The sequence below is a fragment of the Oncorhynchus mykiss genome, chromosome 15 (genome assembly GCF_057628025.1).
Source record: "Oncorhynchus mykiss isolate SJ-2025 chromosome 15, ASM5762802v1, whole genome shotgun sequence".
In the NCBI taxonomy this organism is placed as follows: Eukaryota; Metazoa; Chordata; class Actinopteri; order Salmoniformes; family Salmonidae; genus Oncorhynchus; species Oncorhynchus mykiss.
The window spans coordinates 53,235,001-53,253,632 of record NC_143036.1 but is presented as its reverse complement, the minus strand read 5'-3'; the positions used below and the strand labels follow the sequence as shown (position 1 = coordinate 53,253,632).

At 42.5% G+C, this 18,632-nt stretch overlaps 1 protein-coding gene across 1 annotated transcript in view; it reads right to left on the bottom strand.

Annotated features, from left to right (window-relative positions):
- Positions 1-4,969: 4,969 nt before the first annotated feature.
- LOC110490233 (forkhead box P2) overlaps positions 4,970-18,632 on the bottom strand; it is a 114,529-nt gene continuing 100,866 nt past the window's right edge. The window contains 4 exon segments of the mRNA XM_036944523.2: positions 4,970-8,708; positions 15,537-15,871; positions 17,299-17,368; positions 18,430-18,551. Coding sequence (XP_036800418.2) covers positions 8,564-8,708; positions 15,537-15,871; positions 17,299-17,368; positions 18,430-18,551 — 672 coding nt within the window. The 3' untranslated portion in view covers positions 4,970-8,563.

The window sequence follows — 18,632 nt, the reverse complement described above, 5'->3', positions numbered from 1 at the left end:
CTCAAGTTTGGACCTCGAGGTCAGAGATACTGCAGATTTTCCTAGCCTCTAATCAGGAGCTGATTCAGACCTGGGACACCAGGTGAGTGGAATATCTGGCCAATCAGTGACGCGATTAATCAATCTATTATAATGACCAGGGAGAAAATAAATCCAGCAATACTTCAGAATTCTGATCCTGCTAACCATCCTTGGTGTGTGTGTAGAGGTGAGATGAGAAGGTGAGAAGCCTCCTAGGTCTAAGTAGCAGACGAAGAACAGCTGAGAATGTGGCTCTGATTGGCTCACCGTTGCCATGACTACTGGTAATGACCCGTGCCATCTGACCTGGAGGAGAAACCAATCATATGGCTTTGTAACAGTGACATCATGACATACGCAACTGTGAAGGGTAGATCAGTGAAGGGTAGATCCGTAATAATACTGTCAATGTTTTGTATGTAAATACTTTGTTGTTTAAGAATTAGGAGTAACACAATCATGAGAATTACACAAGACACTTATTGGTGAGGCTTTATGATAAGATTGAATTTAGAATTGGTTAGATCTGAAAAATGGTAATGTGATTTATTTCAAAATAAGAATAATTTCCAATCTGAGGATATATGCCAAACGCATACAAAGCATTTCTATTGATGTGGATGACAAATAAAAATGAGTTCATCTCTCCAAAATGCCTCTTTCTCTAATCTTTATAGTCACAATAACCTCCCATTTCAAATCCTCCTCTGATTCACCCTGTGTGCCATCCAGATCAGCAGTGTTCTTCACTAATAGAAAAGGCTTTGGCCCATCTGGATAACAGAGAGCAGGATGCATTGACTGACATAAGAGCCTAAACACAGCTAGCTGTATTTTATGGTTGGTCAGCAGAACCTGTGTGTGGGGGGGGGGGTTGACACTGTCTTCAGCCCACCTCAAAGCCACTGTTTCTTCCTTCCCAGGACAAAAGTTTTTGCCATTTAATGTAAATCCTTAATCCTCCCTCCTGTCCTTCCCACACCCCTCCTCTTCTCTTCCCCGTCCTTGCCCGATCCCTTCCCCTTTCCTCTATGCATGCACCTTTCTCATTCTCTTCTTGCCAATCATTTGGATTCCAGTGCCCAATGTCAGCTGCTTTGTAATCAGATGACTTCATGTGAGGAATTAGTATGTACATTTAATGTTTTCTCTCTCAAATTTTTTTTTTTGGTGGGGGGGATAAATGTTACGGAGAGAAAGATAGAAGGGTTTGGCTTGCATGCCTTGCAGATATGCCAGCATTGTGCTAATAAATGACAGCTGATTTTTGCATCTGCATTCTTTAATTTATATTTTTAAAAAAGAAATAGCAAGCAGGCTGATTTCTGATATGAATAATACAAGTGGATCCACTTTGATTAGGGTTTCAGTGGAGAGCTGTGCATATTCAGCATTACAATTAAATCTTCTGATGTGAAATAGGAATGACACGCTAATGAAGCGAGCCAGCGAGCCTGAACCGAGACTGTCCAACATCGTTATGGGATATCTTAGATGAAGAGTAATTATACGAGGAACACTGAAATGTCATTAAAAAATCTCCAGTAAGTGATTTAACCCACTTTTTCTCACTAATGCTAGATTTGTCTTTTTTTTACTCCTCTCCTCAGGTTTTTTCATCTCCCTCTTCATCCATTTTCTGGGGGGGGGTCAAGATCGAACAGAAAGTTCCTCCTCAGAAGTTCCAGCAGAAAAATGCCAGACTCTTAAATATGCTGGGTTTTAAATACGGAGATACAATCGAGTGTCCTAATTTAATTTGGTGCATCAGAACTCAATGGTGGTGGTATGTAATTGAAATCGTTCTTTAATCAATTCATATGAATTGGCAATTAGGTCTTGATCTGATTCCCACCGAATGGATTGAAATTGATAGTGGAGGTCCTTGAGCCATATCACTCCAGCCACTTTCACATTATCAAGCTCAAATGTTGATATATTATAAGTAATAATGTTCAGTAAAATACTTATGTGGAAGGGATTGGATGTTGTTGATAAGCGGATTTAGTTGATCTGATTCTCATTCATTCATCCATGTTTGATGTGTTCTCATTTTACAGTCTGAGATTTACCCACTGTCTCAATGTGTTGTTGTTGTCTGAATAACCAGCTGTAAAACAATTACTGAACCATGTTACCATATAATATTCATTAGTGGCATTATGGAGCCTCACTATTTGTGCTTTGAGTGTGTGTGTGTGTGTGTGCGTGTCTGCCTCATGGGGCAGTGTGTGTGTGTGTGTGTGTGTGTGTGTGTGTGTGTGTGTGTGTGTGTGTGTGTGTGTGTGTGTGTGTGCGCACGCTGAATATGCCACAGGCAAGAATTCATGAATATCAGCAGTTTCTCACCACTTTGTTTGGTTAATCCCTTGTTTCAGTGGGAGAAATATTCATTTTTTCCAGCATTCGTTACTTCATTCACAGCACATTATATCCACAGGAAGTAAAATGTACCTTTAGCCCAGGACCCACTGATGTCATGATTGGTGAATGTCTATGTTAAGGGCCACATAATTTTTGGCCCCATAGAGGCAACGCCGTATAACATTACTAGCAAATAGGATGCATGTAAAATCGACAACCGTTAATTTCAGTGTCTTATTTTGTTTAAACAGCGAAACAAATAGGGATAAAAACAGCTATTTTTAAAGGGTATCTCATCTAAACTAAACTGAAACAATGATTTATTATTATCACATAACACTGCGTCATGGCAAGACATTGTATCAGTAGTATAGACTTCATGAATAAAAGCTTTGTCAGCATAATATAACTGAAACAGTGCAGAGCTCTGTCTGGCTCTGTGCTGCTGATAGGACAAACACGTGAGTGGCGTGACCGCGTCCGTTACGGAACATGGAGTCATGGCATAAAACTGGCACCGCTAGAAAAAAACGAGTGCCGAACCCAAACGTGCCTCGGAGCTATGCAATTATTTTTGCACTGAGTCCAATATCAACTCGAGAGCAATACAAATTATTTAAGACGCGCTTTCCAGGGCCCGCAATTATAATAATGATGATCTCAATTAGCGTCGCCATTGCCTCTGACTATTTAGCAGGCAATTTTGCAGCCTGGGGGCCAGGGTATTCTGGAGACCTGACACACACTGTCAGACCAGGAGGAGGAGAGGAGGAGAGGGAGATGAGTCCTCAGACGGACGCTCAATCAATAAGAGATATTTACAACGGCGTCCCAGGAGGAGACGGCCTAAATTGACCTAATTGGTCAGTGTTGGAAATGAAATTAGATATAGCTGGATGGAGTTCATTTGCTAGGCCTAATTCTAAATCTCAAATGGTACACTGTATCACTTAAAAGTCAGTATCCTACAAGCCCTAAAAGGATCAAGTCACTTTTTTTAAATTCAATAACAATATGAACTGTGCAAATCTATTATTTAAAAGAATATCAATATTAGCAAATAAAAGCACTGAGAATGAAACAATCTCCATGTAGGCTACATCAGCTTTTGTGTGCATTTCTGAGTCCAAAAATGTACGGTAGGTCTATGATAGGTACGCTTCCAGTGTGTGACTATAAAGGTGCTGCTCCTTCTAAAGGTTGTTTAGAAATGAACTCTGACCTATTTCACAGAGAATTCTCTCCTTTTCCTCTGGATATAAGAAGGGACTTCTCTTCCCAGTGTTCATGTGGAAAAGGTTTGCACCACTACCTCGTTCTTTTATTCACTGTAAACAACTCCACTTTATGAAAAGCAGCCAGTGTGACTCACGGATACCTCTCTAACCACAACACATTATTATTTCATGGCCTTTGAAAGAGGGGTCTGTGACGTTGCCTTACACTTTAATGCGGGAGCTCTCTCTGATGCTGCGTGGTACACAGGCCCCGTCCTTGTTGCAACTCCTCACTTGACTTCACAGACACTTCCGTGTGCATAAATAGCACGAGAGACGAGTGTGCCTCGCGAGGTAATGCTCTGGAACGCCGTCGAGGGAGACAACAGCAGGCATGGCTGCGGCTCAGGCTGTCACTGGGGAGACTGTGCGCGCGCGTGTTTGTGTGTGTGTGTGTGTGTGTTGTATCTCCCATTGACTTCTCATGGGACATCACATAGAGAAAATAACATTTGGGTTGGCATTGTCATTCAATGACCAGCGGACATGATTCAAAGCATCCCAGATAGAATGTCCCTGGCCACTCTTTGGAACGTGAATGAGCCCTTAGGTCCCCATTAGCTCCTCTGTATTCTATCGGTCATGGTGGATTCAGTGTGAATCTCAATGAGCGTGTCAGTAAGAGCTCTCCATGACCGACAAGGTGTAACCTAGCTGAGATGAGTTGAGCTATCCACTGCTTGTCATCCACACTGTTCCTTATTCTATAGCATCAGTCAACACATTTCCATCGAGAATTGGTTTGAAAAATGAAGAAGGAAACAGTAACATTGAAATATAACCATAAACAGCTATTTATGAAAAAAAACAGGTTCTTATGCCCTTTCTTGATGCCCACACCTCTCTACAGTGGGTACCTGTGTGCCTCTTCTGAGTCTCTGTTGATCCCTACAGTATGCTATTCCCTGGATAAACTACCCCCTGGTCAAGGTTTATGATAAACTTTCCAGTAATTACAGGCCTAGTAGTGTACTGGGCCATAGTTGTACTTGATCAAAGGATGGCTTGAACACGTTACTGAGCCGTTACTGGTCCAGGGGGTTGGCTCCAGAGGGCACTGCCAATGGATCCGCATGTCCCAGTCCTCTAAACAAGACTCTGGGTGCTAGAATCTGGAACAAAGCCTTGTAACATACACATTCACATTTTTTTTGTTTTTTTGTTGATCATTCTCAGAAGTAGCACAGTCCTGAAACATTAAACGCGTAGCGCCAGCTCGATTTTTCATGGTTGTGACTTTGTCGAATAAAATATATAGGTGCACAAAAAAAAGCAAGAACTCCCTGAAGTTGGAGGCAGACAGTTGCTTTTCAAATCCTAGTTTTGGTCCTTTATTTTAGTCAGCAGTGAAAAGCCATGAATACAGAAAATAATAACGGCTGTTACAATTCTCAACCATGACCTTCTAGTGTCAGAGAATCTTTAAACGCATCGGACACAGTACACGGTAAAGTATCAAAAATGAGCTCCATCATAAAGGAATCAAACAGAAACATAACATGTATTCACCAATTACATAAACATGTGTTTGCTACAGTCCCAATTTACTGTATACATAGGGGGGGGGGGGGGGTCACATTCCCAATTATTAGAGAATGATAGTAGTAGAAAGTATACAGGACTCAACTGCCTGACATAATGCTTCATAAAGTATGCACAGAGGTACAAGCAATAAATACACACATTAGGTTAAGCCTTACAGCTACGCAAAGCTGATGCGGGAAAAAAAGCAGGTTTGCTATTCTTAGCGAGCAATGAGAGAGAGGTAAAAAAAAACAAAAAAAAAATCATGAAATTCAGAAAAGAAACACTGATTCTTCTTTTTTTCCCCCCCGCTTAGAAAAAAAATCTGGTAAATTTTATGGGTCCACCAACATTTTTACATTAGTATGCACAGTTATCAAAATACAGACAAAATCATCCCAGAAAATCCAGACAAATCCTAAAATCTAGTGGAGGAGCAGATTGCAGTTCTGGAGATCTTTCTGGTATTGTGTGCAAGCAACTATTTTATACATTTTTATTTTTACAAAACCCATGCAAAATCTACAGGTAATATGCATTCTGTGGCCGGCCGGTGTCTTCCTTCCCAAACAGCATAGCCGAGGTGTGCATTCTGATGCATTAGGTCAACATCCCGATCATCTGTATTTCTTACATTATTTGTATTTGTGATTGTTTTCCAGTCCAACCAAATGATTTTAGACATGCATTTTAAAACACAATATTCCTTTGAAAGGTATTTTTTACATGATCATTCTACAAATGTTTGAGGACAACCTATGACAATTACTAATCTTCTTCCGTGTCTGACGTCGGGAATGTAAACTGTCCGTCGAGCCGTGACCGTTTGAGTAAAGTGTAACAGCTCTTGTGGCTCTCTAATAACTCGACGTGCAATCTGCCATTTAATTGTTGTGAATTGGTTGTGCAGAGGTAGAACCTTTTTTTTTATTATTATTTATAGAAAGCCTTCGTTTTTTTGGGGTTAAGTGGGAGAATCCTTTTTTTTTTTTTGAAAGATGCCGTGTTCCTTTATATTTGGTGTGATAAGATTATTATGAACGTGGTCTTCAAGTCATTTTCTTGCTGACTCCGTCAAAGTACATATGGGAGAAGCTTTGTTCCTGGGCCCAGCACCCTCTTGAAGTGGAACTGGCATGAGTGTGTGTGTGTGTGTGTAACGTGTGTTTGGTTATCTATGTAGTAGTGCGCTAAGCTCTAGCAGTCAACTTTTTTTGGGCTTGGCACAACACTTGAAAACAACATATGCAGAGTATGTTTCCAGACACACACACTGACAGTTAAAATACAACACGACTCAGTCAGTTATTTGACAGTATCTGTTTTTCTGCATCTGAAAGCTACCAAGACAAGGACCGGGAAAACTGGCAGACCGAAAACACAGGACTGTGTGTGCGTGTGAGCCTTTGAAAGCGTTTGTGTGTGTCATTTCTAGAGTATAACATAAGTATCCCATAACCAGAGGCAGAATTTTGTGTAACTTTGGTTTGACTGAAAACAGAAATGGCCATTAAAGCAACAGCATCCACTTTTCTAGATGTCATTTAGCTGAGAGAAATGAAATATATTATTTTTAGGCAATCACTAAGTTCTGTTCCTGCCACTAGAATCTCAAATGTGATATACAAGTTGCCTACCCTATACAGAATTCAGTGCAGTTAAAGATAGCTTCTCCTACGCTACCACTGACTGTATCTATGTAGTTAAGAAGCTAAGTAATGAAGTATTTAAACCATAGAATAAAGCAAATATCACCTAGAAAATGTTTCTTTTCACCTTTGATATCCCTCTTCGACAATGGCTGTATTATTTGCTTTTATGTGATAACCAAGCCACACCATTTCATATCAACTTGAAACTATGACTTATTTGGCTTTACTAGATATTTTAAATGTTTGGTTTCTATGTTTCCAGTTTCGGTTTTAAACGCGGCTCAAAACAAACCGCGCGGAAATAAGACATGACATAGTTGACAGTCCCACTGAACATGACATATTCACTCGATTCGAAAAAACTATGACCTGATGGTTGACGGAAAATCCCCCCAAAACAATCTTCACAACAACACAATTTTCTGCACTTCCATTGAACACACAAATGTTTGTTTTGGTCATGATCCACGTTTGCAGTACAGCTGCTTATCTACCAGTCCCTATCACATAGCTTGTAGTTACATATCACATCTCCTCTCCTCTCTCTGGTCCCGGGAGATACTGCTCTCTCGCCCTAAAACCCAAGTGGACACTACGAGTTATCAAATTACACATCAAAATCTTTTATTTTTTGTTCTTGAATCATCTTTGTACAGGGCTAAATGAAACGATCCCAGAGGTTACTTCGAAGGTAGTTTGTGGAAAGCGTCTCTTTGTACTAGTTAAAGTCACAGAAGGCTGACCAAAGAGTCTGGTGGCTTCTGTCTAAGCTATTGGCCATTGATAGTGTTGGCTTTGGTTTCTAGCTGTTGCCTGTGACTGTTTGCAGGTAGACAAAGCTTTAGAACAAGGAGGTAAAAGAGAACAGCAGAAGAATATGCAGAAATGCATTTTTTCCCCCGTATTGGTTGGTGCTTACACAAACAGTTAAGTTATTCAAACTTAATGTCACGTTAATTACTTTTCATCACAAACAGATACAGACTGGAAGCCTACTTTTTTGACAGCTGCAACAGTCTTGATACCGTGCTTCTGTTACTGTTGGGAAACAGGAAATGGCATTTACAGTTGGTGGTGCCAGAAATCAAAATACAAAAAGTAGAACGCTAAAAGAAAAGAAAATATTTTTTTTGTTTGTTTTTTTTAGCAACATACAGGCAGTGACACTAATTTCTGATACTACTCCTGTGCAAATGATGGACAGAGCAACAACGTTTGAATTGAACCAGCAATTGTTTTTAACATCAACAACTACTGTGAGGGCTTTTGATATTCACAAAATTCAACATATTTTTTTGGCAGTATATAAGAGGCCGTTAGCTTTCTACAGAACGGGTTTCTCGACTCGTGTTTTTGTCGTTTTCCGTCCATGAGCCTCTGTGTTTGTCGGTGTGTATGTAGTGGCCAAGCCATCTTAATTTAACAGGTCTGAAAGTCGTTTTAAAAACCAGACATCTCATGCCTGTCATGTTCAGTCAGGGATCCCAAAGGGCTGCAACAAAGAGTTCCTTCGGGCCTCGTCTTCCGGATGCATGCTCAATAAATACTCCAGTCCGCGGGTCGGGAAGGAGGAGAGTCAGCTGTGGTCTCATCTGTTTGGTTCTGGGTGAGGAGTGGTTCTGGTTCTAGCAGGTTCTAGGAGGGCAGCCTGTGAGGAAACAGGTAGGAGGACAGTGTGACGGAGGTGGAGGGAGGGGCCTGTAGTAGTGGGAGGGACTCCAGTAGTCACTCCAGGTCATCTGATAGGTTGCCCTCCTCCAGCTCCCGGTCGTCGTCCAGCTCTGGGCTGTGGTTGGCTGTCGTCACCAGCGACATCGGACAGTCATTGTCGTCCATGTTCAACGGCTCCTCCTTGATGTGGATCGCTGACCTGGAAAGGAATGGATGAAATATGTTGTTAATTATTTTATACATAAAGACAAACGATAGAGTAGGAAATTGTTACAGGTCCACCAGTGTGCCTTAGTCCCATAGTCCACCCAGGTAGAAGCTACTGTCGTACAGTCGTGAATGTGTGAACTCCCATACAATTAAACACAAAAACTACGATTTAAGTGAGAAGTTAGGCTGGTTGAAATTCAAATGAGTGCCACAAGCCCTGATTTCACCCATGCACTACCAAGGTGTTGGAGTACAAAGCTTTGAACTAAACCTGTGTCTCTGTCTGTCTGGTGGTTGGTCAGTGAGGTGCAGACGGGGGTCTACAGTGGTGGTGAAGTCAGAGAGATCCTCTTATGAATATCTGAGTTGTTCGCGTATAAGGCTCTATGGAATCAACCCTTCACCCTGGGTCACATATTTTATCACGCTGCTATTTGTTAAAGGTAATTAGAAAGATTGTGAGGGAGAAGCCCCTCAGCACAATTAACAGGGGATGGAACCAGAAAAAACAACAACTAAGAAATCACTCAAATAGCCTCCCTCTTCTACAAAATGTATACTAGACATTCCATATTAATAAACATAAAGTATATTCATCTTTTTCAGAGAAAACATTAATAACATTTGATGACAATAACGGACATCAGCCTGAATTACGTTGCTAAACAGCATGTAACAACAACCATAGTATTTGTGAAAGGATAGTTCAACATGAAACATCACTTCCAGTCTTAAGCAATTGCATCAACATTTTTATGACCAAAATGTGACAACGGCTTATACTCAGACATGGTTGGCCATCAAGAGTTCACCGATGGCACCTGGTTGACTTAAAATATATCTAAAAAAAAACACACAAAAAACCACACTGCATACTAAATAATGGAGAATTTCTCATCCCCTCTAGTCCCCCGGAGCAAGGGGAGTCAAGTTTACTTTAACTTGTTAATAGAAAGCGCAATGCGTCGTTAATATGCAGAGGGGCGTGCGTGTCGCTCCTCCAGATGGAAAAACCTGCAGCTAGTCTCCGCCATTAATCAGCTTCACCTCGGCAGTTCAGTCGGACATACATGATACATGTTTTCAACTCTAAATGAATGAACATCTTTAGCCACTGTCAATAAGCGCAGTGTGAAAACACTGAAACACCGGTCTGAGTGGGGACATTCCCCCCCCCTCCGGAACAACAGAGTGTGGCGCGGATGTGCGGGGCTACTAACAAGAACAATAATGCTGTCACACACAAACAAGGCTTAACATGATCCGGGGCCCTACTCAGGGAAAGGGTTTGTGGTTGCGATGGTAAATCTGACAAAACCTAATTATTTTTGACACGTCGGATGCATCAGGGAATCCCTGTGGACTAAGAGAGGGGGGGGGGGGGGGGGGAAGAGAGAGCGAGAGAGAGAGAGAGAGAGAGAGAGAGAGAGAGAGAGAGAGAGAGAGAGAGAGAGAGAGAGAGAGAGAGAGAGAGAGAGAGAGAGAGAGAGAGAGAGAGAGAGAGAAAGAAATCCTTATCAAGTACTCTCTGTATTAGAACATGTCTGGCAGCCATCTCCTGGGTTGCCTTCATCAATGGCAGGAGGAATTTGAAAATAATTTTAAAAGGTACAGATTACTTTAATATTTATAGCAAAATAAATTCATATTCAGATGTGGTAGCTAGAAGGAGAAGCTTTGCCTTTTTAGGATGCTAGGCGGCGTGATGAATATTTCTGTTCCCTTCTCAACCCACACACTCAAGAGGAGAAACCAGAATAAACAGAACTCTCCCCTCCAGAAGAGAGGGATGAAACGATTATCTGGGATTCATTTATATACACTCATTCTAGTTATCTGGTAACACATTTATTGAATTGCATTTGTTGTCGTAAATAAAAACAATGCACAATATTCATAGTCAGAGCTACCATTCTAATCAACAGACATATGTTTTGATATTTTGATATTATTATTATTATTATTTTTTTTTTTAATCTCTCCCAATAAATGTTTTTACAAAAAACATATACAGTGCCATCAGAAAGTATTCACACCCCTTGACTTTCCCACATTTTCTTGTGTTACAGCCTGAATTTAAAATGTATTAAATTGGGGCCTCCCGGGTGGCGCAGTGGTCTAGGGCACTGCATCGCAGTGCTAGTGTAACGGATGTGAAACGGCTAGCTTAGTTAGCGTGGGCGCTAAATAGCGTTTCAATCAGTGACGTCACTTGCTCTGAGACCTTGAAGTAGTAGTTCCCCTTGCTCTGCAAGGGCCGCGGCTTTTGTGGAGCGATGGGTAACGACGCTTCGTAGGTGTCAGTTGTTGATGTGTGCAGAAGGTCCCTGGTTCGCGCCCGGTTATGGGCGAGGGGACGTCTAAACTTGTACTGTTACATTGATGCTGTTGACCCGGATTACTGGTTGCTGCGGAAAAAGGAGGAAGGTCAAAAGGGGGGTGAGTGTAACGGATGTGAAACGGCTAGCTTAGTTAGCGTGGGCGCTAAATAGCGTTTCAATCAGTGACGTCACTTGCTCTGAGACCTTGAAGTAGTAGTTCCCCTTGCTCTGCAAGGGCCGCGGCTTTTGTGGAGCGATGGGTAACGATGCTTCGAGGGTGACTGTTGATGTGTGCAGAAGGTCCCTAGTTCGCGCCCGGGTATGGGCGAGGGGACGGTCTAAATTTGTACTGTTACACTAGCTGTCCCACCAGAGACTCTGGGTTTGCACCCAGGCTCTGTCGCAGTCGGCCGCAACCGGGAGGCCCGTGGGCCCTAGCGTCGTCCAGGTTAGGGAGGGTTTGGCCGGTAGGCATATCCTTGTCTCATCGCGCACCAGCAACTCCTGTGGCGGGCCGGGCGCAGTGCACGCTAACCAAGGTGCACGGTGTTTCCTTCAACACATTGGTGCGGCTGTCTTCCGGGTTGGATGCATGCTGTGTTAAGAAGCAGTGCGGCTTGGCTTGGCAGTGCAGCATGGCTTTCGACAGTCGTCTCTCCCGAGCCCGTATGGGAGTTGTAGCGATGAGATAATTACTAACAATTGGATACCACGAAATTGGGGAGAAAAAGGGGGTAAAATAAAAAATACAAAATAAAAAAAATGTATTAAATTTAAATGCTGTGTCACTGGCCTACAGCCACATCATTTCAACGTGGAATAATGTTTTTAGAAATTACAAATTAATTAAACATGAAAAGCTGAAATGTCTTCAGTCAAGAAGTATTCAATCCCATTCTTATGGTAAGCCTAAATAAGTTCAGGAGTAAAAATGTGTTTAACAAGTCACACAGTAAGTTGCATGGACTAACACTGTGTGCAATAATAGTGTTTAACAAGATTTTTGAATGACTAGTTCATCTTTGTACCCCACACATACAATTATCTGTAAGGTCCCTCAGTCGAGCAGTGAATTTCAAACACAGATTCAACCACAAAGACCAGGGAGGTTTTCCAATGCATCACAAAGAAGGACACCTATTGGTAGATGGGTAAAAAAAAAAAGTCATTGAATATCCCTTTGAGCATGGTGAAGTTATAAATCATACGTTGGATGGTGTAACAATGAACCCAGTCACTACAAAGATACAGGCGTCCTTCCTAACTTAGTTGTCGGAGGAAGGAAACCACTCAGGGATTTCGCCAATGGTGACCGTAAAACAGTTACATAGTTTAATGCCCGTGACATGAGAAAACTGAGGATGGATCAACAACATTGTAGTCACTCCACAATACTAACCTAAATGACAGTGACAGTGAATGACAGTGAAAAGAAGGAAGCCTGAACAGAATAACAATATTCCTAAACATGCATCCTGTTTGCAATAAGACATTAAAGTAAAACTGAAAAGAATGTGGCAAAGAAATAAACTTTATGTCGTGAATACAAATAATTCTGTTTGAGGAAAATCCAACACAACACACCACTGAGAACCACTCTTCATGTACAAGCACGGTGGTGGCTGCATCATGTTATGGATATGCTTGTCATCGGCAAGAACTAGGGAGTTTTTTAGGATAAAAAGAAACGACAGGGAAAAATTTCTTCCACTTTGACATTACAGAGTATTCTGTGTAGATCGTTGACAAAAAACTGACAATGAAATTCATTTTAATCCCACCTGGTAACACAACAAAATGTGGAAAAAGTCAGGGGGGTGTGAATACTTTCTGAAGTACATTCAACTCCTTGGTGATCTCCCTCCAGCTTTCTAATAAATCATGTTGTATTTAACATGTTGCAACAAACATGCTACATTGACGATATTAATACCAATTGGAGACGCACGAGGCAGGACCAGACGGTGGTCAGTAGCCCAGCCATTAGACACCCACAGCACAACCCTTGCCCCTCATCGTCACAGGCATAGCTCACAGCTTTCACTTGCATCCATTATAAACCACTAGCATGCTTGTGTGGTTGGAGAATGAATAAAAGAAAGGAGAAAAATGATTAGTCCTCGTTGTGGCTTTGAGAGTGAGTCATTCAGTCGTTAATGGCTAGCTGGCTTTATGAAGTCTGAACTAAATGCCTAGGCTCTGTGTCTGATAAATACCAGCTATGTGTGTGCGCGTGACGTTCATGTGTGTGTGTGTGTGTTGTGTGTGTCTGTGGTTCATAAGTGCATCTTGGACAGAGACTCATCACTATCACTGGCAGATTATGATCCCTGGTAAATCCCGCTCTGCATGAGGCACGGCAGGGACGCAAATAACATCATTAGCTATGTGTCGTAAGTTAACGAGGGGTGGGGGCACGATCAGAGGGCAGAGTGACACACATGATAGCATCTGATAGCATCTGAACATGGGTTATTTGTGGTTATCAAGGAGTGTTGAGTGTTATAAAGTACATACAACAACTTAATGGCCTTAGATAATAACGCAACATAAAAAACACATCTCTTTTATTCAAAGTGAAACTGTTTTTACTTTAGCAACACCCTAATGTACTGTGATTCTAGCTAGCACATCTAGTTCCTGTCTTCTTTAGTCTTTTCCTCTAAAGCATACCCTGGAGGGCACACACACACATAAATGGTAACATGCCTGGAGCTATCTGAGTCGCTGTTTGGCTGATAGCATTAACCTCTAGAGGTGTGTGTGTGTGTGGGGGGGGGGGGGGGGGGGGTTGTCTAATTGTTCGATTCACTTGATTTGTGAAGTTTCCCTGCTCTCTCCTGAGGACCGGCTGGTACGCCATGTACTCTTTAGTTAGTGTTACTCTCCCTTCATTATCAAGTGCAGGCCAGAGAGCCCACTCATAAAAGCACATTTCGTCCATTTTGAGGATTTTTTTTATTTTTATTTTTTATTTCACCTTTATTTAACCAGGTAGGCTAGTTGAGAACAAGTTCTCATTTGCAACTGGGACCTGTCCAAGATAAAGCATAGCAGTGTGAACAGACAACACAAAGTTACACATGGAGTAAACAATTATCAAGTCAATAACACAGTAGAAAAAAAAGGGGAGTCTATATACATTGTGTGCAAAAGGCATGAGGAGGTAGGCGAATAATTACAATTTTGCAGGTTAATAACACTGGAGTGATAAATGATCAGATGGTCATGTACAGGTAGAGATATTGGTGTGCAAAAGAGCAGAAAAGTAAATAAATAAAAACAGTATGGGGATGAGGTAGGTAAAAATGGGTGGGCTATTTACCGATAGACTATGTACAGCTGCAGCGATCGGTTAACTGCTCAGATAGCAGATGTTTGAAGTTGGTGAGGGAGATAAAAGTCTCCAACGGCCATGTAAAGGCGGCCATGTAAAGGCGGAGAGCGGTCGTGGCGGCAGCCTCCACAACAACCCCTCACACTGAGGCGAAGTCGTCTGAGAGAGAGAGTCTCTTGTTCTGTCCGTTATTAAAAGTTCAACAACCTGGGGGAGTGGATACACAGGGATCCTGTCCCCCTTACTCTGGCCCATTTCCGAAAGGAATAAACACATCCAAACAAATGAATGTGTGGGTTAGGCCAGTTCCTCTCAGAACAGCCAGTCCCCTTCTTAGATACAGAATTGGCTTAATTCCCAGTGCTACTCCAGAGATGTTAGCTACTGTGGCTGGGCTTGCATCATTGATTTCAAATGGGGGGGGGTAAGGAAGTGTGTGGGGGATGGAGGAAGTATTGACTACACATACAGCGCCCCTGTTGCTTCATTTTCTATCTTTGGCGGTGTAAACATGGACTACAGTGACACGTGTGACATCACTGGTTAGAGGGAGAGCACATTTGTAACATACACATTCCTGAAATCCACATGACATCCATTTTTAACGGCCCGCTCTCTGGGCTCCTCCATTAAAAAAGATAGAGAAGGCAACGATTTTAAAGTAATTAATGACACAGTTAGCTGCTAAATATTAATATGGACGGTCTTGAATAAAATATGACTTCTAAACCCCTACAATACAGACATTGGAGTAATTCAAACCAAATGTGTAATTATCATCTTTTTATAGGTTATAACTGAAAGCCATGTGTGTAAACCTCACCTCAGGTGTGGCATAATGTGTCATTGAAATGAAGATGTCTTTGAAAAAAATATGGCCAAAATATGCTGGTGATTTAGTACTAAAATCAAATTGGCTCCCAAAAACCTCCCACTATGTTATAATCTAGTAAAGATTTTTAACAAGCTACGATGCTAACAAAAGACAGCTATGGGGAAAGTGGGGATCCACTGTTGCTACTGTATCATCTGGTACATGGAACAGAGGGGGAGGTCTGTCACCAACTCTCTGTGTTACAGTGAACACACTGAGGTAGGTGTGTGTGTGTGTGCGTGTGCGTGAATCGACACCAACGAGAAGCCACTGAGTGCTACTTACATGTGTGCCTGTGGGGAGTATCCTCCGGGGCTGCTGTGGCCGTTGGTGTCCAGGTGATCCAGTGATCCGTTCAAGTCGTCGTGACTGGACTGGAGCAGGCTGGGGGGGCTGCTACCCATCATTCCTGGGGGGCTGCCGCCCATCAACCCATGGGGGCTCCCGCCCATGAATCCATGTGGGCTACCACCCATCAATCCATGGGGGCTACCGCCCAGCATACCAGGGGGGCTCCCGCCCATTAGACCATGAGGACTGCCTCCCATTAAACCAGACGAACTGCTGTTCATCAGACCAGGGTTCCCCAGCAGAGGCAGGGAGGTCTCAGCCAGCGCCGCCTGGGAGGGAGGGAGGAAGGGAGAGGGGGAGAGAGGGGGAGAGGAAGGGGTAGAGAAGAGGGAGGAAGAGGGTGGGAGAGAGAAGGGGGGATGTTGATGGAGAGAGGGGAGGGAGTGAGAGATGGAGAGAGTGAAGGGAGAGAAAGGAAGAGAGCGAGAGAGACAGAGAGAGAGAGAGAGAGAGAGAGAGAGAGAAGGTGAGAGATGTAGAGAGCGAAGGGAGAGAAAGGAAGAGAGCGAGAGAGAGAGACAGAGAGAGAGAGAGAGAGAGAGAGGGAGTGAGAGATGGAGAGAGCGAAGGGAGAGAAAGGAAGAGAGCGAGAGAGAGAGACAGAGAGAGAGAGAGAGAGAGAGAGAGAGAGAGAGAGAGAGAGAGAGAGATAGAGAGAGAGAGAGAGAGGGAGTGAGAGATGGAGAGAGCGAATGGAGAGAAAGGAAGAGAGCGAGAGAGAGAGACAGAGAGAGCGAGAGAGAGAGAGAGAGAGAAGTTAGAGACTACTGGGTATTCATATTACAGGCCATCATGAAGATAAACCTCGCACTTAAAAGAAAATTCCATCCAAAAACTATCTTTTGGTATTTGTTTCAATAGTCCATTGTTGATATTGTCCCAAAAATGTTTTGCATGTCAGCAATCAACGTTCAAGATATATAACTTTTAATATGCAGATAATACTAGTGAAGACTTGAGACAAGCTATTATGCTAACAACTGGATGCTTATTAGAGGATTTATATTACTAATGATTGGATAGTTTTCACTGATGGTTTATTCGACTCAATATAACTCCACACAATGAAAGATTTTTAACGTCGCTGATATCCCCATCTTTCGATGACTATTAAACAGACCAAAAAAATGATATTGAACTCCTGACACTTTTGCCTCCTGCGCATTAAAGTTATATTTGCGATTAAAATGTAAAGTTTTTTGCCATGAGCACCTTGCTGGCTGGCCAACAGCATTGAAGCCAAATCATTTATGACAGCTTGGATAAATATGAATGCAAATGCTATCAATCTGAGCCTGTAGTCAAGCTGAGAGAGAGAAAGAGCTGGTTCTGCTCTAGCCACAGGGTGGCCTCCATTCTCACTGATATCAACCAGACAGATGGAGAGAGATGGAGGGCGGGAGAGAGAGGAGAGCGAGAGAGGCAGGGAGAGAGAGGAGAGAGAGGAGAGCGAGAGGAAAGAGAGACCCTCCACTCAACTTTAGCCACTTTCGTTCCGCCTCTCCCTTGCTGACTAATGAACATACAATACAGTAGGCCGAGGTCTTAAGAACTACTTCCATTTAACCACACAGAAACCACACACATAGACAGCTGTAGGCTATAGTACCCACGATACAATGGAGGGGAATCAGTCACATTTTGTCTAGCGTACAGGATCTGACAGAGCAACCGCAGGTTAACGCTAGGTGTTTACCTGTAAGCTGGCGTTTAAAGCAGCTCCATAGCCCAGGCTGGAGGGAAGGTTCTTCACAAGCGTCGGGCTTCTACACCAGGAAACACAAATACACAAAACATTTTGAAATAAATGTTCTTACAAAATGGCATATTGCAACATTTAGTTTTTTTTTTTATATCTAATTCTAATATCATTGTATATTAAACAGTGAAACAGTCAAGTGGTGTAACATTTAAAATACGTATTTCTCCTCATAGCTGTGATATTAAATCACATTAGAATGATTGGCAGCCTTTGAACATACACCATATACTGTATTACAGGGCTGATTATTAGTGGTAATACTGTACCGTATTACCACTAATAATCAGCCCTGTAATACAGTATATGGTGTATGTTCAAAGGCTGCCAATCATTCTAATGTGATTTAATATTACAGCTATGAGGAGAAATACGTATTTTAAATATTACACCACTTGACTGTTTCACCTAGGCCCTAGGACTAGGTGGGGAGTTAGAGTGACAGCTCTGCTCTAACGTACCCTGTTATCGTCTGAGACCTGTACTACAGGGCTATTTAAAAATGTCTGATTATTAGTGGTAATACGGTACAGGCCCTAGGACTAGGTGGGGAGTTAGAGTGACAGCTCTGCTCTAACGTACCCTGTTATCATCTGAGACCTGTATTACAGGGCTATTTAAAAATGTCTGATTATTAGTGGTAATACGGTTCAGGCCCTAGGACTAGGTGGGGAGTTAAGAGTGACAGCTCTGCTCTAACGTACCCTGTTATTGTCTGAGACCTGTATTACAGTGCTATTTAAAAATGTCTGATTATTAGTGGTAATACGGTACAGGCCCTAGGACTAGGTGGGGAGTTAGAGTGACAGCTCTGCTCTAACGTACCCTGTTATCATCTGAGACCTGTATTACAGTGCTATTTAAAAATGTCTGATTATTAGTGGTAATACGGTACAGGCCCTAGGACTAGGTGGGGAGTTAAGAGTGACAGCTCTGCTCTAACGTACCCTGTTATCGTCTGAGACCTGTATTACAGTGCTATTTAAAAATGTCTGATTATTAGTGGTAATACGGTACAGGCCCTAGGACTAGGTGGGGAGTTAGAGTGACAGCTCTGCTCTAACGTACCCTGTTATCTTCTGAGACCTGCGTTTCTGGTACTCCATCTCATCCACCGTCCACACGGCCCCCTTCACGTTCTCCACGCGCACAAAGCACTTGTGCAGACTGAGGTTGTGGCGAACGGCGTTCTGCAGATGAAAAAAAACAAACAGAGAAAGGTCACGGAAAGAGTCATTTTCATTTTATTTTTTTTATTATCCACCTAAGAA